General features: G+C 56.1%; 5 protein-coding genes across 5 annotated transcripts; all 5 read left to right on the forward strand.

The window, feature by feature from the left end:
- Positions 1–1,186: 1,186 nt before the first annotated feature.
- HYAL2 (hyaluronidase 2) lies at positions 1,187–4,407 on the forward strand. Its single transcript, XM_068157859.1, has 4 exons — positions 1,187–1,359; positions 1,905–2,847; positions 3,444–3,533; positions 3,673–4,407. Exons 1-4 carry the CDS (start codon positions 1,202–1,204, stop codon positions 4,069–4,071), a joined length of 1,590 nt encoding a protein of 529 aa, XP_068013960.1. The 5' UTR covers positions 1,187–1,201; the 3' UTR covers positions 4,072–4,407.
- Positions 4,408–5,815: 1,408 nt separating this feature from the next.
- On the forward strand, positions 5,816–7,966 carry HYAL1 (hyaluronidase 1). Its single transcript, XM_068157861.1, has 3 exons — positions 5,816–6,871; positions 6,991–7,080; positions 7,171–7,966. The coding sequence occupies exons 1-3, from the start codon at positions 5,861–5,863 to the stop codon at positions 7,480–7,482; spliced, it is 1,413 nt and encodes a 470-aa protein (XP_068013962.1). The 5' UTR covers positions 5,816–5,860; the 3' UTR covers positions 7,483–7,966.
- Positions 7,967–9,203: 1,237 nt separating this feature from the next.
- Positions 9,204–12,731, forward strand: LOC137450790 (PHD finger protein 7-like). Its single transcript, XM_068157678.1, has 9 exons — positions 9,204–9,283; positions 9,397–9,521; positions 9,864–9,955; positions 10,045–10,146; positions 10,410–10,534; positions 10,881–11,043; positions 11,130–11,236; positions 11,455–11,568; positions 12,006–12,731. The coding sequence occupies exons 1-9, from the start codon at positions 9,204–9,206 to the stop codon at positions 12,046–12,048; spliced, it is 951 nt and encodes a 316-aa protein (XP_068013779.1). The 3' UTR covers positions 12,049–12,731.
- Positions 12,219–14,596, forward strand: LOC137450791 (serine/arginine repetitive matrix protein 2-like). Its single transcript, XM_068157679.1, has 2 exons — positions 12,219–12,234; positions 12,330–14,596. Exons 1-2 carry the CDS (start codon positions 12,219–12,221, stop codon positions 14,594–14,596), a joined length of 2,283 nt encoding a protein of 760 aa, XP_068013780.1.
- A 7,766-nt stretch (positions 14,597–22,362) lies between these two features.
- Positions 22,363–25,125, forward strand: LOC137450801 (PHD finger protein 7-like). The gene is made up of 8 exons (XM_068157686.1): positions 22,363–22,569; positions 22,912–23,003; positions 23,093–23,194; positions 23,458–23,582; positions 23,929–24,091; positions 24,178–24,284; positions 24,503–24,616; positions 25,054–25,125. Exons 1-8 carry the CDS (start codon positions 22,425–22,427, stop codon positions 25,094–25,096), a joined length of 891 nt encoding a protein of 296 aa, XP_068013787.1. The 5' UTR covers positions 22,363–22,424; the 3' UTR covers positions 25,097–25,125.
- Positions 25,126–27,370: the final 2,245 nt, after the last annotated feature.

The following is a 27,370-nucleotide window of genomic DNA, read 5'->3' on the forward strand; positions in this document are numbered from 1 at the left end:
CACCCACCCAGTGTCCCAGTGTGCCTACCCCTTGCCCAGTTGATGCCTGGCTTTGCCCACGGGCTGGGCTGAATCGTGGGGTGCAGCTCAGGTTCAGAGTGGACGGCCTGGGCACTGTGCCTGTCCCCAGCAGTACTGTCACCCTTTCAGTGAAAGCTTCACCACAGAAGCTGACACCCAAGTAGATCCTGCTAACTGGAGCCATCTGTGGGTGTCCATGGCCCTGGGCTTGGCACCGTCAGCACACCAAACAATGCCGGATCAGTGTTCCCACCCGCTCCCAAGGGAGCTGGCAGGCAGCAGGGGAACGCTTCCGCAGATTCAGCCCCACTTCCTTCCCCCACTCGCCCCGGCACACCCTAGCACTCAGGTCCCAGAGCTTCCTCCAAGGGACACCCCAATGGCCCTCAGCCCTGGACACGGCAGTCAGGGGAAAGGCAGGACTTGGAGACTGATGCACGGCTGGTTAGTGAGCCTTTATTGTCCCACTGCCCTCCTGGGGGACCTGCAGGAACCTCTGCAGCCCCCCAGGAAGGAAGCCCCCCGCCCCCAGCCCTGCTGACCCCCTTCTCTTGTGCCCTCTGGGCAGGAAACCTATGGGGCCACAGCTGAGTCAGCAGCACTGACTGTCCTGGCCCCATCTAGGACATCCTGTCCGGCGCAGCACTACCCCGGAGACAGCATGGCTTGGGGATACCACTGTTTTGAGGACACCGTCATTGTGGAATTGCTGCCACTCTGGGGTCACCACCATTTTGGTGACATGATCCTAGGACCACCATCCTTGGATCACCACCATCCTTGGATCACCACCATTGTGGGGTCAACGTGACCCAGAGGACACCATCCTGGACCATCACCATCCATAGGACATTATCCTGGGGGCATCCCTTCTGGGATCACCCGTGCTTCGGAGTGACCACGATCCTGAGGCCACCACCACCCTAACGTCACCGTCCTCTGTCCCCCCCGCCCCGGGCCCCACCGCCCCCCGCGTCCCGCAGCGCCCTCTGGCGGCACCCCCACGGCCGCGCCCCGCCCCCTTCCGCTGCGCGGGGGGGGGGGCGGGACCTCCTGGGCCGTACCAAACGCAGCGGGACAGAGGGTGACGCGCCTCGTCCGGTGCCGTGGCCCCACGCCGGGGAGCGTTTGGGGCTGGGGGGAGGTGCTCCAGCGCCGGCCCGCATCCCCGGGCCTCTCGATGGTCTGCGCCGCCACCCCGGCGCCCGGCAGTCGGGGCGGGGGTTCACGCCTCCACGGGTGGTGCAACCCAGGGAGGTTTAAAGGGAGCCGCGCGGTCGGGAGGGGGAGGGTGGCGGCGTCGGTGGGAGCTGGCGGCGAGGGATGGCCTGAGCAGCTGTGAGACCCGAATGCGGAGCGGAGCAGGGCAGGGCAGGGCGGGCGGGGAGGCCGCGCCCCGGCGCTTTGTGTGTCGGTCTCGGACAAAGGCGGCACGGCGCCGGCATCTTTGGGAGCGGCGGCGGCGTGGAGCGCGACCGGGGGCGAGGGGGAGCGGCGAGGAGAACTGAGAGTGAGGGAGGGTTGCCTGGGACTAGCACCAGGACCGACAGCGGTGGGGAGGACCAGAACTGGGAGCGAGGCGGGAGTCTTCTGGGACCGGTACCGGGGTGAAGGGAAGCTACCAGGAGGAGCGGGAGCGAGGGAGAGCCACTTGGAATCGGGATTAGGAGCGAGGAGTAGTAGGGCTAGGACGGGCTGCAAAGGGAAGCCGCTTAGGATCAGAGTTCCCGGGAACCAGCCCCTCCGGGGTGGCTCTGCCTACACCTTCCCGAGACCTTTCTTCTCTGAGCGAGGGTTTGAGGCGGGTTTTGCCTTTTGGGGGGCGGGCAGAGCCGCCTCCCTGCCTGCACACAGTGCTGACCACCCTCTCCCTGCTGCCCCAGGCCCCCGTCGGGCAGGATGCGCGGCGGCTGCACAGCGGCGGTGGCCGTGCCCTGGCTGGCCCTGCTGGCCCTGGCCCGGCAGCCCCCTGAGAAGCCAGCAGCAGCCCCGGTGCTCACCCGTCGGCCCTTCCTGGTGGCCTGGAATGTGCCCACCCAGGACTGCAAGCCCCGCTTCCAGGTGTCCCTCGACTTCAGCCTTTTTGACCTGCATGCCTCACCTAATGAGGGCTTCGTGGGGCAGAACCTCACCATCTTCTACAAGGAGCGCCTGGGGCTCTATCCCTACTACAACAGCCAGCGTGTGGCCATCAATGGTGGTGTCCCCCAAAAGAGCAGCATCCTTGAGCACCTTAACCACCTCCATGTGGGCATCAGCAAATACATTCGTTCACCTGCTATGGAGGGGCTAGCCGTCATTGACTGGGAAGAGTGGCGGCCCATCTGGGCTCGAAACTGGAAGCCCAAGGACATCTACCGCGAGGAATCACAGCGATTAGTGTACCAGCGGCAGCCCAACTGGTCCCCTGAGGAGGTGAACAAGCAGGCAGTGTTTGAGTTCGAGTCAGCTGCCCGGCAGTTTATGGTGAACACCCTGCGTGTGGCCAAGAGCTTCCGACCCAAGCAGCTTTGGGGGTTCTACCTCTTCCCTGACTGCTACAACCATGATTACAGCAAGAACAAGGAGACCTACACTGGGCAGTGCCCAGATGTGGAGAAGACACGCAATGACCAGCTGGCATGGCTCTGGAGGGAGAGCATGGCCCTCTATCCCTCCATCTACCTCGACATACTCCTAGCCTCTACTCCAAACAGCCGCAAGTTTGTGCGGGCACGGGTGATGGAGGCCATGCGCATCTCACAGCAGCACCATGATGGCTACTCCCTGCCTGTCTTTGTCTACACCAGACCCACCTATATCCGCAAGATGGACCTACTCAGCCAGGTAGGGCTGTGCTACTGGAATGTCCTCAGGTACCTGAGGCTTGGGTCAGATGAAGTGGTCCCTGGAGCAGGGTGGCTCTGGAGGCTGGTGTCCACCTTCACAGTGTTACTGGCACTCCATGGTTTGTCTGTCTGTGTGGGGTGGGAAGCAGCACTCTGGCATAGGTCTGGCCCTGGGAGAGCTGCCCAGCAATTCCTCCTTCCAGGGGGAGGGCCATGGTATGGGGACCCCTAGCTCAGTTCCTCTGTGCATGGGTGATGGTGGTGCTTATGAGCAAGATGTGTGGCAGCAGGACTGGCACCAGTGGTCACCATCACCAGGGAGGTGCTGTAGGACTCGTTTGTCTCAACAGCCAGGAGCCCAAGCTAAATGACCTAACAGCCCCTGCACAGTGTTGCATTAGCCTCCAAGGAGGAGGGCAGTGGTGGGGAGCTTTGTCCAGAAGGAGCTGGGACAGTCTCCTCTTCCCCACGGCCTAGAGCAGAAAGGAAGTTTTGATTCCCAGACCCCACAGTGGACTCTTTTGGGGTGCATGATGACGGGTTGGTGGGTGCTGTATGTAATCTGTTAGCACTAACTGGGCTCTGTCCCTGCAGCTGGACCTGATCTCCACCATCGGAGAGAGTGCAGCACTGGGTGCAGCTGGGGCTATTTTCTGGGGTGATGCAGACTACACCAAAAACCGGGTAGGTTTGGGATCAACATGTTTCTGGAGGTGGGGGTCATCTCCCCTTAGAGCAGGACCAGTGGCTTGAAGCTCAAGTGTCCTCTCCACCTGCAGTTCTTCTGCCCCTGGGACATCCTAACATGCCTGCCTTCCCTCAGGACTCATGCCAAGTCATCAAGAACTACCTGGAGGGGGACCTGGGCCGCTACATAGCAAATGTCACTACAGCAGCACAGCTTTGCAGCACAACACTGTGCCAGGGCAGAGGCCGCTGCATGCGCCAGGACAGCACCGCTGATGTCTTCCTCCACCTCAATTCCACCAGCTTCCAGCTGCGGCGCCGGGATGAAGACCACCCCCAGTACCCCCTCTTCTGGGCTGAGGGCCAGCTATCTCCTGCTGACACCCTCTTCTTACGGACCCACTTCCACTGCCACTGTTACCAGGGCTGGCAGGGCAGTGGCTGTCAAGTGCCTGCTGGCCCCCACAGTGATGCTCCTGGCCCTCTGGCACCACTGGGATTTGGGATGCTGTTGCTGTTAGCAAGCTGGCACTAACTGTACCCTGGACTGAGCTGCCCCCCTGCCCCACACCTTTCTGTTGTGGTGTAGGAGACGTTTAAAATCTCTCTACCTTGCCTGTGAGGCAGCTTCTTACGGGGAGGGGAAGGCTGCCCCTTGCTGTGGGAGGACAGCTGTGTGCCTGCCCTACTTTCCCTGCTGTCTGGCAGGTGCCCCCCATGGGGATTGGGGAGGGTGGAAAGTGGCCCTCTCCTGTTGTAAGGAGAGGGACTGGGGCTTGCAGGCAGGGAGTGGGTACTGTATGGTGCTGAGCCCTCTTATGCTGCCCTACACTGAAGTGCTTTACCTCAAATAAAGCTGGGTGCAGTGTGACTGGGATGTAGGCTGATTTGGGGTGGGGGTGGCACTTGTCACCTTGTTCCTAAACTCCAGTCCCAACAGTGGTGTTCCTAGCATGAGGAGTGAGTATGCTGCTGCGGAGGTTGGAGCTTCCCCCGGAGTCTGCTGCCGCAGCTGGTGGGAGCCGCGGTATGTAGCCGCGGCCGGGCCACCCACGTGGAGGCTGCAGCCCCGAGCATCCCGGCCCCGCCTCTCCCCGTAGGCCCACCCTCGAGCATCCCGGCCCCGCCTCTCCCCGTAGGCCCACCCTCGAGCTCCTCCGGCCCCGCCTCTCCCCGTAGGCCCACCCTCGAGCATCCCGGCCCCGCCTCTCCCCGTAGGCCCACCCTCGAGCATCCCGGCCCCGCCTCTCCCCGTAGGCCCACCCTCGAGCTCCTCCGGCCCCGCCTCTCCCCGTAGGCCCACCCTCGAGCTCCTCCGGCCCCGCCTCTCCCCGTAGGCCCACCCTCGAGCTCCTCCGGCCCCGCCTCTCCCCGTAGGCCCACCCTCGAGCTCCTCCGGCCCCGCCTCTCCCCGTAGGCCCACCCTCGAGCTGCCCCCAGCCCACCGCCTGTCTGGGGCAGGGTAGGTGCTGCTCCGCGGAGCTTGGTCTCGGCCGGACTTGGGGGTGGGGTAGGGGCATGGGTTGAGCGCCCGCGGGACTAGGACAGCCCCGTGGGGACAATGTTCTGTGCGCCACTGGGACCACCCTGCGGCGGCTGGGAACCGCTATGCTGCGAGTGTCCCCGAGCCACGGCGTCCCTCTCCCTGCCCCATCCTTGGAGTGTTCGTGAGCACAGCCCGGCCCTGCGGTGACACAGCCACTTTCTACCAGCGCCCTTCGGCTGCTGTACGCAGCCCCAGACGGTGCCGTCCTGTGCTTGCTATTTCCACGTGTGCATGTCCCCAGCTGGTGCCATCCTTCGTCTCCTGTCTCCACGCATTCATGTGCTCAAGCTGTGCCCACGTGTGGGTGCTGTCCTGTGGCATGAGTGTCCCCAAAGCATGAGCACCTGTGGCTGCTCTCCCCGTGTGTATCCCTAGACGATGTCTTCGGGTCCTGTGCCACACGTGTCCCCAAGGTGGTGCAGGCTGCGTTCTGCCGATCCTACTCGATTCTGTGAGCTTTTCCCCAGCAACGCCTTCCTCCTGTCTGAGGACGGACGCTCTCCACTTCCCTTGCTGCGCCTGCCCGGTGCAGCCCACGTCCGTCACCATGTCCTTGCCCTCCCCCGCCCCCGTCTGTTTATCTTTCCAGCCCAGCTCAATACTGGCCAGTCCGGGTGTTGATTCTGCGCATTCCTCCCAGGCCCGCCACCGCCGGCTCTTGTCCCTGCTCCCGGGCCGCTGTGCTGGGCTCCAGCAGCTGATAACTTCGGGCACTTTACATGAGAAGGTAGGGGACGTGACCCTGGGTGACTGGTACCACTCAGGAACGAGTGGATTCATGCCAGCTCCAGCTTGGGCTGGGAACGAAAGTATCAAGATCTGCCCAGGTCTCAGCCCATCTCAGCTCTTCCCAGCCTACTCTGGGATCTGTGCTGTGCCGGCCAGCACCATGACATCAGGACGGTCCTCCTGGGTCTTCTTGCTGCTCCTGCCCACCCTAGCCCACAGTGTGGGGCCTGGTCCCATCCTTGTCAACCGTCCTTTTGTCACCATCTGGAACATCCCCACTGAGCGCTGTGTGAAAAAGTACAACGTCACCCTCAACTTGGAAGTCTTTGATGTCATAGCCAATGACCAGCAGTCGTTCATTGGACAGGATATCACTCTCTTCTACAGTGAGGAACTAGGACTCTTCCCCTACTACACATCTGATGGGGTACCAGTGAATGGGGGGCTCCCCCAAAACAGCAGCCTGGAAGCTCACCTCCTGAAGGCCACCCAGGATATCAAAGTCACCCTGCCCAGCCCTGCCTACAATGGGCTGGCCATCATTGACTGGGAGAAGTGGCGTCCACTCTGGATCCGCAACTGGGCTTCCATGGACATCTACCAACAGAAGTCAGAGGAGATGGTGTGGCAGCACCACCCACAGTGGCCCCCTGAGTTGGTGAAGAAGATGGCCAAGCAGCAGTTTGAGCAGAGTGCCCACAAATTCATGGAGCAAACCCTGCAGCTGGGCAGGAGCCTCCGTCCTGATGGCTACTGGGGTTTCTATGGCTTCCCCAACTGCTACAACAATGACTTTGACAGCCTTCCCTACACTGGGAACTGCCCAGTGATAGAGCAGCAGAGAAATAAGGAGCTGTGGTGGCTCTGGGAGAGCAGTCAGGCACTCTACCCCAGCATCTATCTACCACCCTGTGTCAATGGCACCAACAAGACACTTGCCTATGTCCGGCACCGTGTGGCTGAGGCCTTCACCGTCCAGAACAGAGTCCTTGACAATGTTATCCCTGTCCTGCCTTACTCCCAGATTGCCTTTGATCAGACTATTGACTTCCTCTCCCAGGTGATGGGAATGTGGGGGCAGTGGGCACCTCTTGGTCTGATAGGTTGGTGTTGGGGAATATTTAGCTCTGCCGAGGACCTTTGGACACTTGCTTACTTCTTCTTTTCCCTTGGGTGCAGGAGGACCTGATCAACACCATTGGAGAGAGTGTGGCTCAGGGTGCTGCTGGTATCATCCTCTGGGGGAGCCTCAACTACAGCACTTCTAAGGTGAGTGTAGCAGGCAGCACCATGCTACCAACCATGGGGGAGCCCCTGTTCCCCAGCGTCGCAGGGCTGTGATACTGTGTGCCATTGCAGGAAATGTGCCTGAGGCTGAAGGACTATGTGGAGGGGCCCCTGGGCCACTACATTGTCAATGTGACAGCCAGTGCCGATCTGTGCAGCCAGAGCCTGTGCTCTGGCCGGGGCCGCTGTGTACGCCAGGAGAACAAATGGAGCTTCCTCCACCTTGACCCCTTCCACTTTACCATCGATCTGCAGGCCGACAAGCCCTGGCTGGTGGCCCAGAGCCCGGAATCCAACATTTCCAGACTGGCTAAGGAGTTCAGCTGCCACTGCTACAACAAGTGGCAGGGACCCCACTGTGAGACCCTGGGCTTTGCTGAGTGACTTCTCCTTTCCAGGAGAAACACAGACAGGCAGGGTGATACTACCCTGTGCACCAGCACTGTTGATGTACAGATGGGAAGCCAAACATGGGTCTCCTAATAAAACTGATAGGCACCAACAAGTGTCTTCTTGTCTTCTCTTTTGGGGCAGGAGGGTCATCTGAGAGTGACCCCATAGACACCAGCAGTACCTTGGGATGCTGCCAAGGGCTCTGCATTGGGCTGGGGATCGGAGAGTCTAATGCCTCAATGAAACAAGGGGGAAAAAAAAAGAGGAAAATGCATTGGAAAAGACAAAGGAAGGAGACTCATTGTGGGAAAGGATGAGAAAAGGGAGAATGATGATGAAAAGGCAGTGAGCAGTGGTGAAGAGACACGCCTGTGCAGCAGTATCTGCAGCAGCCCCCCAGCCCCCCAATGGGCACAGAGGGCTGCAATGTGAAATCAGTGTCCTTCCGTTGATTTTTGCCTGCATGACGCTAAACAAACCAGTTCAACCCTTGATGGATATGGAAAAGCACCAAATTCTGTAACCCAGGCTGCTGACTCAGCAACAGCTATGTCACAGTGATCAGGAGAAGACACAGGATGAAACACTGCTTCCCCAGTGAAGCTGGAGAAGGTCACCTGGGTATTCAGCTTTGGCTGGGCAAATCAATCACATATTCAGCTCCCTGATCTTAGCCCCTGACTAGGAAGATCTCTCCATGGGACTGCACTGCAGAGCACTGCCTGCTTACTGGAGATGTGGATGATAACCTCTACCAGCAGTCAGATAGGCCTTCCAGACGTATCATCATCTCTTCCACAAGGAAGAAGAGACAACTTGTAGTTGTTGGAGACTCACTTCTAAGGTAAGGGTCACTAAGGGTAAGTTGTCAAAGCTGCAACCTGGGGCTCTACTCTGTGCAGGATCCCTGTCTGGCCAAGGGCTCAGAGCAGAAGCTCTAGGAACAAGAGCTCTGCCAGGTGGTCCAGTGCTGCACTCAGTCTGTCCTCACAGCCATGACCACAGGTGCTCAGCAGCACCAGGACCTAAGTCATGCTCATCACGTTTCTCCTGCAGGGACAAGCTCTGCATGCTGGCCTGATGAGATTCCAGTGCCCGGGATGTATGGATCAGAATGCATTTCTGCTAGAAATGCTTAACATGGGCATCCACATCCCGGTCAAATTAGTGTCCTTCCACTGGTCTCACAAGGCAGGATGGTACAAGCACTGTTCCACCCCAGGGCCTGCCCTAGCAGTTGTAGTTCTTCACTCTGCTTGAGCCTCACAGCCAGTCCAGCACTCCTGGGCCTGTGTGGTACAACTTGGCTTCTGCCTGAAGTGTTGAGATGAACCTGCTCCCTAGTGCCCACCCAGCAGATGCTGCAGAAGGACCAGCCATGCAGCATCCCAAAGCACATGTTGGCCCTGATTATCCTCCATGTCCACAATAAAGTTTTATCCCTTAACTGGGAGATACTACACTCGCATGTCACCTTCTTCCTTCCCCTCTCTCAGGAACCAGCATTATGAGCCTGAACACCACCTTTTGGCCACCACTCTGCCCTTGCTATCCTGCTCACATAGGTGCCAAGGGTACGAGCCCCTGCCTCAGTGCTTCACGCCACCCCTGTGAGGCGCTGACCATGTCAGAGAGAGTGGCAGGTGGAGGAGGGCGTGGCACATGCAGGCCGGCAGTGATGACGTCACAATGGTCGTGGTGATTTCATGGTGATGACGTCACAAGAGGTGAGGGGGAAAGCCTACAAAAGGCAGCGCAGGGCTCAGTTCCTGCATCCTTGTGACTTGGTGAGGTAAGGAGAGGGTGGGAGAGGAAAGGGGCTGCCAAGGCAGGAGGGGAGCCCCTGCACCTGAGGTCTCTGGGGCTGTGCTCCAAGCTCACCGGCATGTCTTGCTTCTCTCTCAGAGTCAGCAGAGGAGCATTTGGAGGAGACAGCTCAGCACTGCTGGGACAGGAACTCTCCAAGAGCTCACCGTTGACGTGTGCCGTGTCTGCAAGGAAGGAGAAGACGCTCGACGAGATGGAGCCTGGTGAGCCAAGTTATCCCCTTGGCAGCCTGTCACAGGGAATCCTGGTTAGGGTGGTCAGCAAAGCATAGGGCTGAGAGAGGAGTGAGAGAGGGAGGCAAGGAGCTCCCCAGATTGCCCCAGGGCACAGCCCCTCCTTTCCTCAGCAAGCAGGGCTCAGGCCTGACCAGTGGGCACCTGCTGGAACAGCCTGTGCCTGCCATGCTGAACTCCAAGCCCTGCAGCCCTGCCCATCAGCCAGATCGGCAGGAACAGAGCAGGCCCTTGGGGAGCGTCCCTCAGGGATGCTTCTCCCAGCCCTACAGAAGTGCTCTTTCCTATTGGTGTTTGCTCTCTCCTCTCCAGCATGCATTCTGTGCCGTCAGGCAGAGGTTGACAGGGATATGTGTGGAGAAATCGTGAATCAGCACGGGGTCTGTGCCCACTTGTTTTGCCTGGTGAGTTCCCTGGAGGCTGCCTCCCGTTTTCCTGCAGGCACTCCCTGCCACGCTGTCCTCAATGGCTCCCTCTCTGTTCTCTTCTGCAGATTTTTCCCAATGAGATTTCTCCACTGCTGAATCGGGAAGAAGGAGTGCTGCTATTTTGTCCGGTAGAGATTGAACATGCAGTTGAGCAGGCAGCACAGAGGGTGAGGACATGACAAAATCAGTGAGATTTGTGCCAGGAGAGTGCTGTGGCAACTTAACCCAAAGCTTAAGCAAGAACTCCTGGCCCTTCCACACAGCTCTTTTGACCTTCCAGACTTGGGAGTCTTGCTCTCAGCAGCTCCAGAGAGGCTCCTGCACAGGAATTGTGCTTGCCAAAGGGATCTGTGGGCCCTGACCCAGAGGTACGGGGCCTCTCCTCCTGCAAAGACCCCAAGGCTGATGGAAGTTGCTCTGCCCTTTACAGGAGTGCTGTGTCTGCCATCAGAGTGGGGCCACCATCACCTGCAGTGAGACAGGCTGTGATGTCAGCTTCCATCTCCCCTGTGCCACATGGGGTGGGTGTGCCACCCAGTACTTTGGACTCTACAGGTAAGGGCAGCTGGCCCTCACAGGGGAGGCTTGCCACCTTCATTCCTGTGCCTGCCAGCTTCAGGCAAGGAGGAAAGCAACTCACAGTGACACTTCCCACTGCCCAAAGAAGAGCTCTGAGGCTCCTTCAGACATCTTCACCCTTCCTTGCTTTTCATAAAGACTAAAACTGATTTTCATAGCCATAAGCCTAACACTAACACTTACCCTAATGCTCACCCCAACCCTCACCCTAACCCAGTACCTTCCCTTGTGCGGTTAAGTCCTCTCCCCTTTCCTCCAACACCACGTAAGGACTGGACACTTGTTTCCTCACCCATGAAGCCTCTTCCCTCTTCTCCCCCAGGGCCTTCTGCCCGATACACCCCCCACGTCAGGAAGTGGAGGCGGTTCCAGAGAAGGACACCACCTGCCTCATCTGCACGGATCCTGTAGACAACCAAATGTCCTACAGGACCCTGGTGTGCCCGGCGTGTCAACAAGCATGGTTCCATCGGGAATGCATCCAGGTAGGAGCCCATCCCTCACTCCCAGGAGACCGCAGGTGCTCAGCAGCACCTGGACCTAACTCATGCTCTTCATGTTTCTCCTGCAGGGCCAAGCTCTGCACGCTGGCCTGATGAGATTCCAGTGCCCAGCGTGTAGGGATCAGAATGCATTTCTGCCAGAAATGCTCAGCATGGGCATCCGAATCCCTGCCAGGTTGGTGTCCTTCCATTCATCTCACAAGGCAGGAAGGTGCAAGCACTGTGCTACCCCAGGGCCTGCCCCTACAGTCCTGGCTCTCTGCTCTCGTGAATCCTTGCTTCAGCTTCACGGAGGAGCTGGAACCAGGGCAGGGCCGGGCAAGCAAGGATGGCCTGCATCTGCCTTATGCCAGGGTGGCAGCAGGGACTCATCAATCTTCCTTTCTCTACCAGACTGCCATCCTGGGAAGTCCAGGCGGATTCGGCAGAACTAGTTCAGAGGCACAGCCGCTGTGATGCTAGCGAGTGCCTGTGCCCAGGAGGCAGGGAGCAGGCAGATCAAGAAGGGTAAGTTGTCAAGACTGCAACCTGGGGCTCTACTCTGTGCAGAATCCCTATCTGGCCAAGGGCTCAGAGCAGAAGCTCTGCCAGATGGTCCAGCGCTGCACTCAGTCTGTCCTCACAGCCATGAACCCATTTCCCTCCCCAGGCCCTGGCAACTGCTGTTATGCAGCTCCTGTGCTGCTGAGGGCACCCACAGGCGATGCTCCCATCTGAGGCCCAGCACCAACAGCTGGGAGTGCAGCAGCTGTGCTGGCCCCAGCAGAGGTAATAGGCAAAGCACTCAGCTGGGCTCCACCCCAGGCTAGTGGGGTGGAAGTGGAGACCAGGCAGAGCTTGGCTGAGCCTCTCTGCTCCGAGGGGGCTGGTGGCACACCACAGGCAGGCCTATGCTGCCACAGAGCTGGTGGCTGTTCCCTTGACCTTTCTCCTTTCCTTTACAGACTCCAGGGACAGCTTGGAGCTTCCTGCCCCAGATGCCCCTAGGCAGGCAGCAGCTGTGGCATCCTCCAGCCAGGCGCGGCATGTGCCATCCTGCAACTTAAATGTCCCTGAGACCAGCAGCCACAGAGAGACACCATCAGGAGACCTGGGAAGCTCCCCAGTGCTTGAGACTGGCAGCCCTTCCAGCACCCATTGGCACAGGAGGAAACGAGATGCCTCCCACCTGCAGTATCAGGATGAAGCTCCTCCTTGCAAGCGGCCCAGAACATGCTGTGGGAGATCTTGCAGGGCAAGAGCAAACACTGAGAGCAGTACCTCCCCAGAGGGGCTGCTGGAGGAGCCATCCTCCAGCTCGCTGGACAGACAGACCAGCAGCTCAAGTAGCTCCTCAGAGACACCATCAGGAGACCTGGGAAGCTCCCCAGTGCTTGAGACTGGCAGCCATTCCAGTACCCATCGGCACAGGAGGAAACGAGATGCCTCCCACCTGCCGTATCAGGATGAAGCTCCTCCTTGCAAGCGGCCCAGAACATGCCATGGGAGGCTCTGCAGTGCAAGAGCAAACACCAAGAGCAGTACCTGCACAGAGGGGTTGGTGGAGGAGCCATCCTCCAGCTCGCTGGACCCACAGACCAGCAGCTCCACAGAGACACCATCAGGAGACCTGGGAAGCTCCCCAGTGCTTGAGACCGGCAGCCATTCCAGTACCCATCGGCACAGGAGGAAACGAGATGCCTCCCACCTGCGGTATCAGGATGAAGCTCCTCCTTGCAAGCGGCCCAGAACATGCTGTGGGAGATCTTGCAGGGCAAGAGCAAACACTGAGAGCAGTACCTCCCCAGAGGGGCTGCTGGAGGAGCCATCCTCCAGCTCGCTGGACAGACAGACCAGCAGCTCAAGTAGCTCCTCAGAGACACCATCAGGAGACCTGGGAAGCTCCCCAGTGCTTGAGACTGGCAGCCCTTCCAGCACCCATTGGCACAGGAGGAAACGAGATGCCTCCCACCTGCGGTATCAGGATGAAGCTCCTCCTTGCAAGCGGCCCAGAACATGCTGTGGGAGATCTTGCAGGGCAAGAGCAAACACTGAGAGCAGTACCTCCCCAGAGGGGCTGCTGGAGGAGCCATCCTCCAGCTCGCTGGACAGACAGACCAGCAGCTCAAGTAGCTCCTCAGAGACACCATCAGGAGACCTGGGAAGCTCCCCAGTGCTTGAGACTGGCAGCCATTCCAGTACCCATGGGCACAGGAGGAAACGAGATGCCTCCCACCTGCGGTATCAGGATGAAGCTCCTCCTTGCAAGCGGCCCAGAACATGCTGTGGGAGATCTTGCAGGGCAAGAGCAAACACTGAGAGCAGTACCTCCCCAGAGGGGCTGGTGGAGGAGCCATCCTCCAGCTCGCTGGACCCACAGACCAGCAGTTCCAGCAGCTCCACAGAGACACCATCAGGAGACCTGGGAAGCTCCCCAGTGCTTGAGACCGGCAGCCATTCCAGTACCCATCGGCACAGGAGGAAACGAGATGCCTCCCACCTGCGGTATCAGGATGAAGCTCCTCCTTGCAAGCGGCCCAGAACATGCCATGGGAGGCTCTGCAGTGCAAGAGCAAACACCAAGAGCAGTACCTGCACAGAGGGGTTGCTGGAGGAGCCATCCTCCAGCTCGCTGGACCCACAGACCAGCAGCTCCACAGAGACACCATCAGGAGACCTGGGAAGCTCCCCAGTGCTTGAGACCGGCAGCCATTCCAGTACCCATCGGCACAGGAGGAAACGAGATGCCTCCCACCTGCGGTATCAGGATGAAGCTCCTCCTTGCAAGCGGCCCAGAGCATGCCATGGGAGGCTCTGCAGTGCAAGAGCAAACACCGAGAGCAGTACCTCCCCAGAGGGGCTGCTGGAGGAGCCATCCTCCAGCTCGCTGGACCCACAGACCAGCAGCTCCAGCAGCTCCACAGAGACACCATCAGGAGACCTGGGAAGCTCCCCAGTGCTTGAGACCGGCAGCCATTCCAGTACCCATCGGCACAGGAGGAAACGAGATGCCTCCCACCTGCAGTATCAGGATGAAGCTCCTCCTTGCAAGCGGCCCAGAACATGCTGTGGGAGATCTTGCAGGGCAAGAGCAAACACTGAGAGCAGTACCTCCCCAGAGGGGCTGCTGGAGGAGCCATCCTCCAGCTCGCTGGACAGACAGACCCACAGCCCAAGGACCATCAGAGGGACGCCATCAGGCGACTGGGGCAGCTCCCCAGTGCTTGAGACCGGCAGCCATTCCAGTACCCATCGGCACAGGAGGAAACGAGATGCCTCCCACCTGCGGTATCAGGATGAAGCTCCTCCTTGCAAGCGGCCCAGAGTATGCTGTGGGAGATCTTGCAGGGCAAGAGCAAATACCAAGAGCAGTACCTCCCCAGAGGGGCTGCTGGAGGAGCCATCCTCCAGCTCGCTGAACCCACAGACCAGCAGCTCCAGCAGCTCCACAGGGACACCATCAGGAGACCTGGGAAGCTCCCCAGTGCTTGAGACCGGCAGCCATTCCAGTACCCATCGGCACAGGAGGAAACGAGATGCCTCCCACCTGAGATGAGGCTCCTCCTTGCAAGCGGCCCAGAGCATGCCATGGGAGGCTCTGCAGTGCAAGAGCAAACACCGAGAGCAGTACCTGCACAGAGGGGTTGGTGGAGGAGCCATCCTCCAGCTCGCTGGACCCACAGACCCACAGCCCAAGGACCACCAGAGAGACACCATCAGGAGACCTGGGAAGCTCCCCAGTGCTTGAGACTGGCAGCCCTTCCAGCACCCATTGGCACAGGAGGAAACGAGATGCCTCCCACCTGCGGTATCAGGATGAAGCTCCTCCTTGCAAGCGGCCCAGAGCATGCTGTGGGAGATCTTGCAGGGCAAGAGCAAACACCAAGAGCAGTACCTCCCCAGAGGGGCTGCTGGAAGGGCCATCCTCCAGCTCGCTGGACAGACAGACCCACAGGCCAAGGACCATCAGAGAGACACCATCAGGAGACTGGGGCAGCTCCCCAGTGCTTGATCCTGCCAGCCAGTCCAGCACCCCTGGGCCAGTGCGGGCACGTGCTAGGTCCCGCCAGCAGCGTCGAGAGGAGGCTGCTCCCTACAGCAAACCCCGGCACAGAAGACGCCTGTAATGGGTTGGGGCAGATCCCCTCCCCACCACAGGCAGAAATAACAACTCAGACAAAGGGATTGCAAAAGTGATGGAAAGTTTAAATAGGAAAACAGTTAAAAAAACCAACAATGAAAGTTTTACAGAGAACCCCAAGCACCGTGACAAAGAGAGAGAAATCCCACAACATACCCAAGAGCATCCCATCCCCACCTGGGGGTACACCCAAACCCCCAGGGCTCTTTCCTGCCACCCCCCAACCCAGCCCTGGGCCTGGGCAGGCCCAAGGGAGGTGGCTCACGCCATTTTACCTAGGCAGCAGCTGGGGACAAAAGAGGAAGTGAAGACCTCGCATGGACATTTTATAGGGGAGCAGGGCATTATGGGAATTGAATACCTGGTTTCCTGTGACCACCCCCTGGGCTGGGCCCACCCCTTGGGACATCCCAGGTGTGTTCTGTGCAGTGGCATCCGGGCCAACACCCAGCCTAAACCACCATAACGCCGCAGAAGCAACAACCGTGCAGCATCTCCAAGTGTTGGCCCTGGTCCCCCTGCACCACCTCCAAAGTAGAGGTGGTTTTTAATCTCTACACTGGCAGATTCCACACTCCTTTGTCTCTCCCTCATTCTCCTCTCCCTTTCTCAGGAGCAGCATGAAAAAAACAAAAGAGGAAAATGCATTGGAAAAGACAAAGGAAGGAGACTCATTGTGGGAAAGGATGAGAAAAGGGAGAATGATGATGAAAAGGCAGTGAGCAGTGATGAAGAGACATGCCTGTGCAGCAGTATCTGGGGAATTGTGAGCCCCCCAGCCCCTCCATGGGCACAGAGGGCTGCAATGTGAAGTCAGTGTCCTTCCTTTGATTTTTGCCTGCATGACCCTAAACAAACCAGTTCAACCCTTGATGGATATTGTTGTAGGGTTGGAAGGGAAAGGCCTTCTCCCCCCATATAAGTGAAAGGGAAAAAAAACCTCACCGCTGAATTAGCAAAGCAGTGGGTGCTGTATATTTACAAAGCAATATAGGATATGCAGGGGAATTTACAGCATTTACAATATATGCAAAAATATACAATAAAGTAGCACAGAAGTGAGAGTTCCCCCCCCTCTGCTGAGGGGGTTCCCCACCTCTGCTCCCCCTTCTCTCCCCCTTTCCCCAGAGAGGGTTAGAAAGAGAGAAAAGAGAAAAAAGTTAGAAGCAGTTATGTGTTAATTGGAACGCAGTTAATACAGGCCTTGCAGTTTATCAGTTTCAAGGTCAAGCCTTGGCCGAAAGCCCAGAACGCTGTGAGCTGCAAAGCCACCGAAGGAGGGAAGACAGACTGACCAGAAAAGTGCAGGAATGCCCAGGATACTTTGCTGCACTCCCAGTTCAGAAGGTGCTTCCTCCCAGTCTACCAATGAAATTAGTTTAGATCCATCTTTTCGTTTACAAATATCCGACCACCATATTCCCTTTCTTAAGGGGACAGCCTCAAACGGTCACAGTCCCGCCCGCCCTTCTAAACAATTTCATTGGCTGTTCATACTGTCCATCCTATCCAAGACGATATTTACAGTTCGTAAGTAAAGTTCATAGTCCATTCCGGCTATGCTCAGATGTAGATGATTCAAAAGTCCAAGAAAATTAAAAAATGAGAAAAATGGAAAACAGTTTGTCTCTTCGCCAACGAAGCAAAGAAAAGGGAAACAGGGAATCTCAGGGTCTCTTAGTTGACTCAGGGCTCTCAGGGTTCTCAGGGTTCGTGCACCGTAGATTTCCTCATTGATTCTTCCTTTGGATGCGATGTAGCTGTACAACAGTTTGAAATTAACCTCTTTCAGCTAAAGTTAAATTTCTTTGTGGAATACACTGAATTTCACCATTCTCTTGCATTACCCAATAAGTGTGACCCGGACCTTCAGCTGAAACCACCCCTCGGACAGGCTTAGCCTCTCCTGAGGGTGAAAATACCCAAACAGTTTTACCTAACAGATTCTTTTCTCTAACCACAGGAACTCTATCACCTTCTACTTTCTCTAGCAAATCTGAATGTGCAGGTCCAGCTTGGTTCACTGAACCGCTACTATTTACCAGCCAGGTTTCTTGTGCTAAATGTTTTTCCCAGTTTTTCAAAGATCCACCCCCCATGGCTTTACGAGTGGTCTTCAACAAACCGTTGTAGCGTTCAATCTTCCCTGAAGCTGGTGCATAGTAGGGAATATGGAATATCCACTCAATACTGTGCTCTTTTGCCCTGCTCTTTACAAGGTTGTTCTTGAAATGAGTTCCGTTGTCTGACTCAATCCTCTCTGGAGTTCCGTGTCTCCACAGGATCTGTCTCTCAGACCGAGAATGGTGTTGCGTGCAGTTGCATGTGGAACTGGATAAGTCTCCAACCATCCAGTGTTTGCCTCTACCATAGTAAGCACGTACTGCTTACAAGAACGAGAATGCGGTAGAGCCCATTGGTATGTTGCATCTCTGCCTTGATGTCCTGACGAATCATGAGCCCACCGAGCTAAGAATATCTCCCCTCGGTGTTTCCAGTCGAGATCAAGATTAGAGTCCATGTCTACTTGAGAAACTCTTGCAGCTAGGTCTGCCTGATGGTTGTGTTGCTGTTGCTCAGTAGCTTTGCTCTTAGGAATGTGAGCATCGATGTGTTTCACTTTCACTGCAATTCTCTCGATTCGATCAGCAATGTCCTGCCACAGGTTGGCTGCCCAAATGGGTTTTCCTTTTCTCTGCCAACCACTCTTCTTCCAGTTCTTTAGCCAACCCCATAGAGCATTGGCTACCATCCATGAGTCGGTGTAGAGATAAAGCTTTGGCCATCTCTCACGTTCAGCCACGTCGAGAGCTAGCTGGACAGCTTTTACCTCTCTCTGCGAACTGACTGGATTCTCCTTCTCCATCCTTCGCCTCTGCAACTCGGCGTGTCGGACTCCACACTGCAGACTTCCACCTTCGCTTGTTTCCAACAAGACGACAGGAACCGTCTGTGAACAAAGCATATTTCTTTTCATCATCAGAAAGGTCATTGTAAGGAGGAGCTTCCTCAGCACGAGTTACTTTCTCCTCTGGAGGTTTAGCACAGTTGGTACCTTCAGGCCAACTTGAGATCACCTCCACTAGACCAGGTCTTTCAAGATTTCCCATTCAAGCTCTCTGTGTTATCAGAGCCATCCACTTAGACCATGTTGAGTCTGTGGCATGATGTGGTGTGGAGCCTTTGCCTTTGAACATCCAATTCAAAACTGGTAATCTGGGAGCTAAGAGAAGTTGTGATTCAGTTCCAATTACTTCAGAAGATGCTTTTACTCCTTCATAGGCAGCTAACATTTCTTTCTCTGTTGGAGTATAATTAGCCTCTGAACCTCTGTAACCTCGACTCCAGAAACCAAGAGGTCATCCACGTGTCTCACCTGGAGCTTTTTGCCACAAGCACCAGGTTGGACCATTGTCACTTGCAGCTGTGTACAAAATGTTCTTAATGTCTGGACCATGTCGGACAGGTCCCAGACCCATTGCTTGAATCACTTCTTGCTTTATCTGGTCAAAGGCTGCTTGTTGTTCAGGTCCCCAGTGGAAATGGTTTCTCTTTCAAGTCACATCATACAGAGGTTTCACAATCTGACTGTATCCAGGAATGTGCAGTCTCCAAAATCCCACTATCCCCAAGAAACGTAGGGTCTCCTGCTTGTTTGTGGGACTTGCCATGGTGGAGACTCTATTTACCACATCCACTGGAATGTGTCGGCGTCCATCCTGCCGCCGCACTCCCAGAAACTGAATCTCTGTGGTAGGTCCTTTCACCTTGTCTCGTTTGATGGCAAAACCTTCATTCAGAAGAATGTCAATGATTTTGTTACCTTTCTCGAAGACTTCCTCAGCAGTTTTACCCCAGACGATGATATCATCGATGAACTGGATGTGTTCTGGAGCACCGCCTCTCACCAGAGCATCGTGGATCACTGCATGACAGATGCTTGAGCTGTGGATCCAGCCCATTGGCAACCTGTTGAAGGTGTACTGGATTCCTCTCCAGGTGAAAGCAAACTGAGGCCTGCATTCCTCTGCTATGGGAATAGAGAAAAATGCATTAGCAATGTCTATGGTAGCATACCATTTGGCCTCTTTGGATTCCAGCTCATACTGAAGTCCCATCATGTCTGGTACTGCTGCACTCATGGGTGGTGTCACTTCATTCAGGGCTCGGTAGTCTACTGTCAGACGCCAGTCTCCATTCTGCTTCTGCACAGGCCACACTGGACTGTTGAAAGGGGAATGAGTTTTGCTGACGACTTTCTGACTCTCCAACTGACGAATCAGATTCTGGATGGGCAACAAAGAGTCACGGTTGGTTCTGTATTGTCTGTGATGCACAGTCTGAGAAGCAACCGGCAATTTAATGTCCTGTATCTTATGTTGTCCCACAACTGCAGATTCATCAGAAAGCTCAGGTCTAGCAGACAGCTTCAATTTTTGTCCATCAATTCCTATAGAAGCCACTCCAAAAGCCCATTTGTAACCTCTAGGGTCTTTGAAACGCCCTTCTCTCAGAAAATCAATTCCCAAAATACAAGGTGCGTCAGGTCCAGTCACAACTGTATGCTTCCTCCATTGTTTACCAGTCAAACTTATATTAACCTCTACCTTACTTAACTCTTGAGATCCACCAGTGACCCCAGAATAGTTATAGACTCTGATCCCTGATAATTTGATGGCATTATGGTGCACTGAGCTCCTGTGTCAACCAAGGCCCTGTACTTCTGAAATTGTGAAGTGCCAGGCCACTGGATGTACACATCCCAATAGATTCTATTATCTCTGTTATCCCTCTCCTCCCCCTGGCGGGAGGCAGGGCACCCCTAGTTATGGGGAACATGCCCACATGTGCATTGCGCACAATGTGCAGGGTTATAACTTTGCATGTTATAACTGGAGCCACTGTTGGAGCTACTAGAGTTATTCTGGGGAACTGTGGAAGTAACAGCTACCCTTCTGGTATTGCTACCTCGGGTTCTGCCACTTTGCAATTCCCTCAGTCTCCTGAAAAGATTAGAAGTTGGTTGGCCATCCCAGCGGTTCATGTTCTCACCAAACTGATCACGCAGAGTTATCCAAATAGTTCTACGTGATTGCCTTGGTGGTCTGTTTTGATATGATCTGTTTTGGAATGACCTCCTTGGAGGATGTGTATTCCTCACAGATGAAACTTGTATCCACCTGGAGGAAGAATTGAAATTATCCCTTTGTGCCAATTGGGATATGGAATTTCTAAATTCATCCTTTAACTCTCTCATGCAATTCTCAATTTTTCTAGACAGAGTTTCAATGGCTGAAACCAAAGAACCACGTGTCATGCTATCCTCCAGTTGTCTCATTTGATCACTGAATCGGCCAACCGTAGGAGAAGCTCCACCATAACTTCTTGACACAATTCTGCTTGCCAGAATGTTTGCATAATTAGAAGGAGCAAGTTTGATGATCTTTTTAGCAAGACCAATACCCACAGGAATGTCATCAGGATTCAGAGTTTCATGTTCACCATAGAGTAGCTCTCTAACAGCAAATTCTCTCAAGCGCTTAATTCCCTCATCTATGGTAGTCCAGGGCTTAGGATTCCATGGAAGATCATCTCGGGAAGGGTATCTCAGGGCAACCGCCATTAAAAGGCGTATCCACAGATTAACCTTACCGAGAGCCCTGCCTAGACGTCTATCTATTCCATTGTCCCTCGAGAGAGCTCCTAACTGAGCTGCTGACTTGTCTCCAACTGTTAGAGCTGGAGCACCTGTATCATAACACCTACTAAGCCAAGCTAGAACTGGCTCCTTTTCTGCTCTGGTGTAGTCTTTACGGACATTTCACAATTCCTCACGCAAAGGTGCTTCCTCCCAGATATGGAAAAGCACCAATTCCTGTAACCCAGGCTGCTGACTCAGCAACGGCTATGTCACAGTGATCAGGAGAAGACACAGGATGAAACACTGCTTCCCCAGTGAAGCTGGAGAAGGTCACCTGGGTATTCAGCTTTGGCTGGGCAAATCAATCACATATTCAGCTCCCTGATCTTAGCCCCTGACTAGGAAGATCTCTCCATGGGACTGCACTGCAGAGCACTGCCTGCTTACTGGAGATGTGGATGATAACCTCTACCAGCAGTCAGATAGGCCTTCCAGACGTATCATCATCTCTTCCACAAGGAAGAAGAGACAACTTGTAGTTGTTGGAGACTCACTTCTAAGGTAAGGGTCACTAAGGGTAAGTTGTCAAAGCTGCAACCTGGGGCTCTACTCTGTGCAGGATCCCTGTCTGGCCAAGGGCTCAGAGCAGAAGCTCTAGGAACAAGAGCTCTGCCAGGTGGTCCAGTGCTGCACTCAGTCTGTCCTCACAGCCATGACCACAGGTGCTCAGCAGCACCAGGACCTAAGTCATGCTCATCACGTTTCTCCTGCAGGGACAAGCTCTGCATGCTGGCCTGATGAGATTCCAGTGCCCGGGATGTATGGATCAGAATGCATTTCTGCTAGAAATGCTTAACATGGGCATCCACATCCCGGTCAAATTAGTGTCCTTCCACTGGTCTCACAAGGCAGGATGGTACAAGCACTGTTCCACCCCAGGGCCTGCCCTAGCAGTTGTAGTTCTTCACTCTGCTTGAGCCTCACAGCCAGTCCAGCACTCCTGGGCCTGTGTGGTACAACTTGGCTTCTGCCTGAAGTGTTGAGATGAACCTGCTCCCTAGTGCCCACCCAGCAGATGCTGCAGAAGGACCAGCCATGCAGCATCCCAAAGCACATGTTGGCCCTGATTATCCTCCATGTCCACAATAAAGTTTTATCCCTTAACTGGGAGATACTACACTCGCATGTCACCTTCTTCCTTCCCCTCTCTCAGGAACCAGCATTATGAGCCTGAACACCACCTTTTGGCCACCACTCTGCCCTTGCTATCCTGCTCACATAGGTGCCAAGGGTACGAGCCCCTGCCTCAGTGCTTCACACCACCCCTGTGAGGCGCTGACCATGTCAGAGAGAGTGGCAGGTGGAGGAGGGCGTGGCACATGCAGGCCGGCAGTGATGACGTCACAATGGTCGTGGTGATTTCATGGCGATGACGTCACAAGAGGTGAGGGGGAAAGCCTACAAAAGGCAGCGCAGGGCTCAGTTCCTGCATCCTTGTGACTTGGTGAGGTAAGGAGAGGGTGGGAGAGGGAAGGGGCTGCCAAGGCAGGAGGGGAGCCCCTGCACCTGAGGTCTCTGGGGCTGTGCTCCAAGCTCACCGGCATGTCTTGCTTCTCTCTCAGAGTCAGCAGAGGAGCATTTGGAGGAGACAGCTCAGCACTGCTGGGACAGGAACTCTCCAAGAGCTCACCGTTGACGTGTGCCGTGTCTGCAAGGAAGGAGAAGACGCTCGACGAGATGGAGCCTGGTGAGCCAAGTTATCCCCTTGGCAGCCTGTCACAGGGAATCCTGGTTAGGGTGGTCAGCAAAGCATAGGGCTGAGAGAGGAGTGAGAGAGGGAGGCAAGGAGCTCCCCAGATTGCCCCAGGGCACAGCCCCTCCTTTCCTCAGCAAGCAGGGCTCAGGCCTGACCAGTGGGCACCTGCTGGAACAGCCTGTGCCTGCCATGCTGAACTCCAAGCCCTGCAGCCCTGCCCATCAGCCAGATCGGCAGGAACAGAGCAGGCCCTTGGGGAGCGTCCCTCAGGGATGCTTCTCCCAGCCCTACAGAAGTGCTCTTTCCTATTGATGTTTGCTCTCTCCTCTCCAGCATGCATTCTGTGCCGTCAGGCAGAGGTTGACAGGGATATGTGTGGAGAAATCGTGAATCAGCACGGGGTCTGTGCCCACTTGTTTTGCCTGGTGAGTTCCCTGGAGGCTGCCTCCCGTTTTCCTGCAGGCACTCCCTGCCACGCTGTCCTCAATGGCTCCCTCTCTGTTCTCTTCTGCAGATTTTTCCCAATGAGATTTCTCCACTGCTGAATCAGGAAGAAGGAGTGCTGCTATTTTGTCCGGTAGAGATTGAACATGCAGTTGAGCAGGCAGCACAGAGGGTGAGGACATGACAAAATCAGTGAGATTTGTGCCAGGAGAGTGCTGTGGCAACTTAACCCAAAGCTTAAGCAAGAACTCCTGGCCCTTCCACACAGCTCTTTTGACCTTCCAGACTTGGGAGTCTTGCTCTCAGCAGCTCCAGAGAGGCTCCTGCACAGGAATTGTGCTTGCCAAAGGGATCTGTGGGCCCTGACCCAGAGGTACGGGGCCTCTCCTCCTGCAAAGACCCCAAGGCTGATGGAAGTTGCTCTGCCCTTTACAGGAGTGCTGTGTCTGCCATCAGAGTGGGGCCACCATCACCTGCAGTGAGACAGGCTGTGATGTCAGCTTCCATCTCCCCTGTGCCACATGGGGTGGGTGTGCCACCCAGTACTTTGGACTCTACAGGTAAGGGCAGCTGGCCCTCACAGGGGAGGCTTGCCACCTTCATTCCTGTGCCTGCCAGCTTCAGGCAAGGAGGAAAGCAACTCACAGTGACACTTCCCACTGCCCAAAGAAGAGCTCTGAGGCTCCTTCAGACATCTTCACCCTTCCTTGCTTTTCATAAAGACTAAAACTGATTTTCATAGCCATAAGCCTAACACTAACACTTACCCTAATGCTCACCCCAACCCTCACCCTAACCCAGTACCTTCCCTTGTGCGGTTAAGTCCTCTCCCCTTTCCTCCAACACCACGTAAGGACTGGACACTTGTTTCCTCACCCATGAAGCCTCTTCCCTCTTCTCCCCCAGGGCCTTCTGCCCGATACACCCCCCACGTCAGGAAGTGGAGGCGGTTCCAGAGAAGGACACCACCTGCCTCATCTGCACGGATCCTGTAGACAACCAAATGTCCTACAGGACCCTGGTGTGCCCGGCGTGTCAACAAGCATGGTTCCATCGGGAATGCATCCAGGTAGGAGCCCATCCCTCACTCCCAGGAGACCGCAGGTGCTCAGCAGCACCTGGACCTAACTCATGCTCTTCATGTTTCTCCTGCAGGGCCAAGCTCTGCACGCTGGCCTGATGAGATTCCAGTGCCCAGCGTGTAGGGATCAGAATGCATTTCTGCCAGAAATGCTCAGCATGGGCATCCGAATCCCTGCCAGGTTGGTGTCCTTCCATTCATCTCACAAGGCAGGAAGGTGCAAGCACTGTGCTACCCCAGGGCCTGCCCCTACAGTCCTGGCTCTCTGCTCTCGTGAATCCTTGCTTCAGCTTCACGGAGGAGCTGGAACCAGGGCAGGGCCGGGCAAGCAAGGATGGCCTGCATCTGCCTTATGCCAGGGTGGCAGCAGGGACTCATCAATCTTCCTTTCTCTACCAGACTGCCATCCTGGGAAGTCCAGGCGGATTCGGCAGAACTAGTTCAGAGGCACAGCCGCTGTGATGCTAGCGAGTGCCTGTGCCCAGGAGGCAGGGAGCAGGCAGATCAAGAAGGGTAAGTTGTCAAGACTGCAACCTGGGGCTCTACTCTGTGCAGAATCCCTATCTGGCCAAGGGCTCAGAGCAGAAGCTCTGCCAGATGGTCCAGCGCTGCACTCAGTCTGTCCTCACAGCCATGAACCCATTTCCCTCCCCAGGCCCTGGCAACTGCTGTTATGCAGCTCCTGTGCTGCTGAGGGCACCCACAGGCAATGCTCCCATCTGAGGCCCAGCACCAACAGCTGGGAGTGCAGCAGCTGTGCTGGCCCCAGCAGAGGTAATAGGCAAAGCACTCAGCTGGGCTCCACCCCAGGCTAGTGGGCTGGCAGTGGGGACCAGGCAGAGCTTGGCTGAGCCTCTCTGCTCCGAGAGGGCTGGTGGCACACCACAGGCAGGCCTATGCTGCCACAGAGCTGGTGGCTGTTCCCTTGACCTTTCTCCTTTCCTTTACAGACTCCAGGGACAGCTTGGAGCTTCCTGCCCCAGATGCCCCTAGGCAGGCAGCAGCTGTGGCATCCTCCAGCCAGGCGCGGCATGTGCCATCCTGCAACTTAAATGTCCCTGAGACCAGCAGCCACAGAGAGACACCATCAGGAGACCTGGGAAGCTCCCCAGTGCTTGAGACTGGCAGCCCTTCCAGCACCCATTGGCACAGGAGGAAACGAGATGCCTCCCACCTGCAGTATCAGGATGAAGCTCCTCCTTGCAAGCGGCCCAGAACATGCTGTGGGAGATCTTGCAGGGCAAGAGCAAACACTGAGAGCAGTACCTCCCCAGAGGGGCTGCTGGAGGAGCCATCCTCCAGCTCGCTGGACAGACAGACCCACAGCCCAAGGACCATCAGAGGGACACCATCAGGCGACTGGGGCAGCTCCCCAGTGCTTGAGACCGGCACCCATTCCAGTACCCATGGGCACAGGAGGAAACGAGATGCCTCCCACCTGCGGTATCAGGATGAAGCTCCTCCTTGCAAGCGGCCCAGAGTATGCTGTGGGAGATCTTGCAGGGCAAGAGCAAACACCGAGAGCAGTACCTCCCCAGAGGGGCTGCTGGAGGAGCCATCCTCCAGCTCGCTGAACCCACAGACCAGCAGCTCCAGCAGCTCCACAGAGACACCATCAGGAGACCTGGGAAGCTCCCCAGTGCTTGAGACCGGCAGCCATTCCAGTACCCATCGGCACAGGAGGAAACGAGATGCCTCCCACCTGCCGTATCAGGATGAAGCTCCTCCTTGCAAGCGGCCCAGAGCATGCCATGGGAGGCTCTGCAGTGCAAGAGCAAACACCGAGAGCAGTACCTGCACAGAGGGGTTGGTGGAGGAGCCATCCTCCAGCTCGCTGGACCCACAGACCCACAGCCCAAGGACCACCAGAGAGACACCATCAGGAGACTGGGGCAGCTCCCCAGTGCTTGAGACTGGCAGCCCTTCCAGCACCCATTGGCACAGGAGGAAACGAGATGCCTCCCACCTGCGGTATCAGGATGAAGCTCCTCCTTGCAAGCGGCCCAGAGCATGCTGTGGGAGATCTTGCAGGGCAAGAGCAAACACCGAGAGCAGTACCTCCCCAGAGGGGCTGCTGGAAGAGCCATCCTCCAGCTCGCTGGACAGACAGACCCACAGGCCAAGGACCACCAGAGAGACACCATCAGGAGACTGGGGCAGCTCCCCAGTGCTTGATCCTGCCAGCCAGTCCAGCACCCCTGGGCCAGTGCGGGCACGTGCTAGGTCCCGCCAGCAGCGTCGAGAGGAGGCTGCTCCCTACAGCAAACCCCGGCACAGAAGACGCCTGTAATGGGTTGGGGCAGATCCCCTCCCCACCACAGGCAGAAATAACATTAGAATAAACCAAACCAGGTTGGAAGAGACCTTCAAGATCATCGTGTCCAACCCATCAACCAATCCAACCCACCCAAACAGCTAACCCATGGCACCAAGCACCCCATCAAGTCTCCTTCTGAACACCCTCAACGACGGCGACTCCATCACCTCCCCGGGCAACCCATTCCAATGGGCAATCACTCTTTCTGTATAGAACTTCTTCCTCACATCCAACCTGAACCTCCCCTGGCGCAGCCTGAGACTGTGTCCTCTTGTTCTGGTACTGGGTGCTTGGGAGAAGAGACCATCATCAGCCTGTCTACAACCTCCCTTCAGGTAGTTGTAGAGAGTGATAAGGTCACCCCTGAGTCTCCTCTTCTCCAGGCTAAGCAGCCCCAGCTCCCTCAGCCTCTCCTCATAGGGCTTGTGTTCCAAACCCCTCACCAACTTTGTTGCTCTTCTCTGGACTTGTTCCAGCAAGTCAACATCCTTCCTAAACTGAGGGGCCCAGAACTGGACACAGTACTCGAGGTGTGGCCTAACCAGTGCAGTGTACAGGGGCAGAATGACCTCCCTGCTCCTGCTGGCCACACTGTTCTTGATGCAGGCCAGGATGCCATTGGCCTTCTTGGCTGCCTGGGCACACTGCAGGCTCATGTTCATCCTACCATCAACCAGCACCCCCAGGTCCCGCTCTGCCTGGCTGCTCTCCAGCCACTCTGACCCCAGCCTGTAGCACTGCATGGGGGTGTTGTGGCCAATGTGCAGAACCCGGCATTTGGATGTGTTAAATCTCATGCCGTTGGACTCTGCCCATCTGTCCAGCCTGTCCAGGTCTCTCTGCAGAGCCTCTCTACCCTCCAGCAGATCAACTCTTGCCCCCAGCTTGGTGTCGTCAGCAAATTTACTGATGATGGACTCAATGCACTCATCCAGATCATCAATAAAGAT

This window comes from Melanerpes formicivorus, unplaced genomic scaffold (genome assembly GCF_026170545.1).
Source record: "Melanerpes formicivorus ecotype bairdi unplaced genomic scaffold, bMelFor1.0.p_v2 SCAF_38, whole genome shotgun sequence".
Classification (NCBI taxonomy): domain Eukaryota; kingdom Metazoa; phylum Chordata; class Aves; order Piciformes; family Picidae; genus Melanerpes; species Melanerpes formicivorus.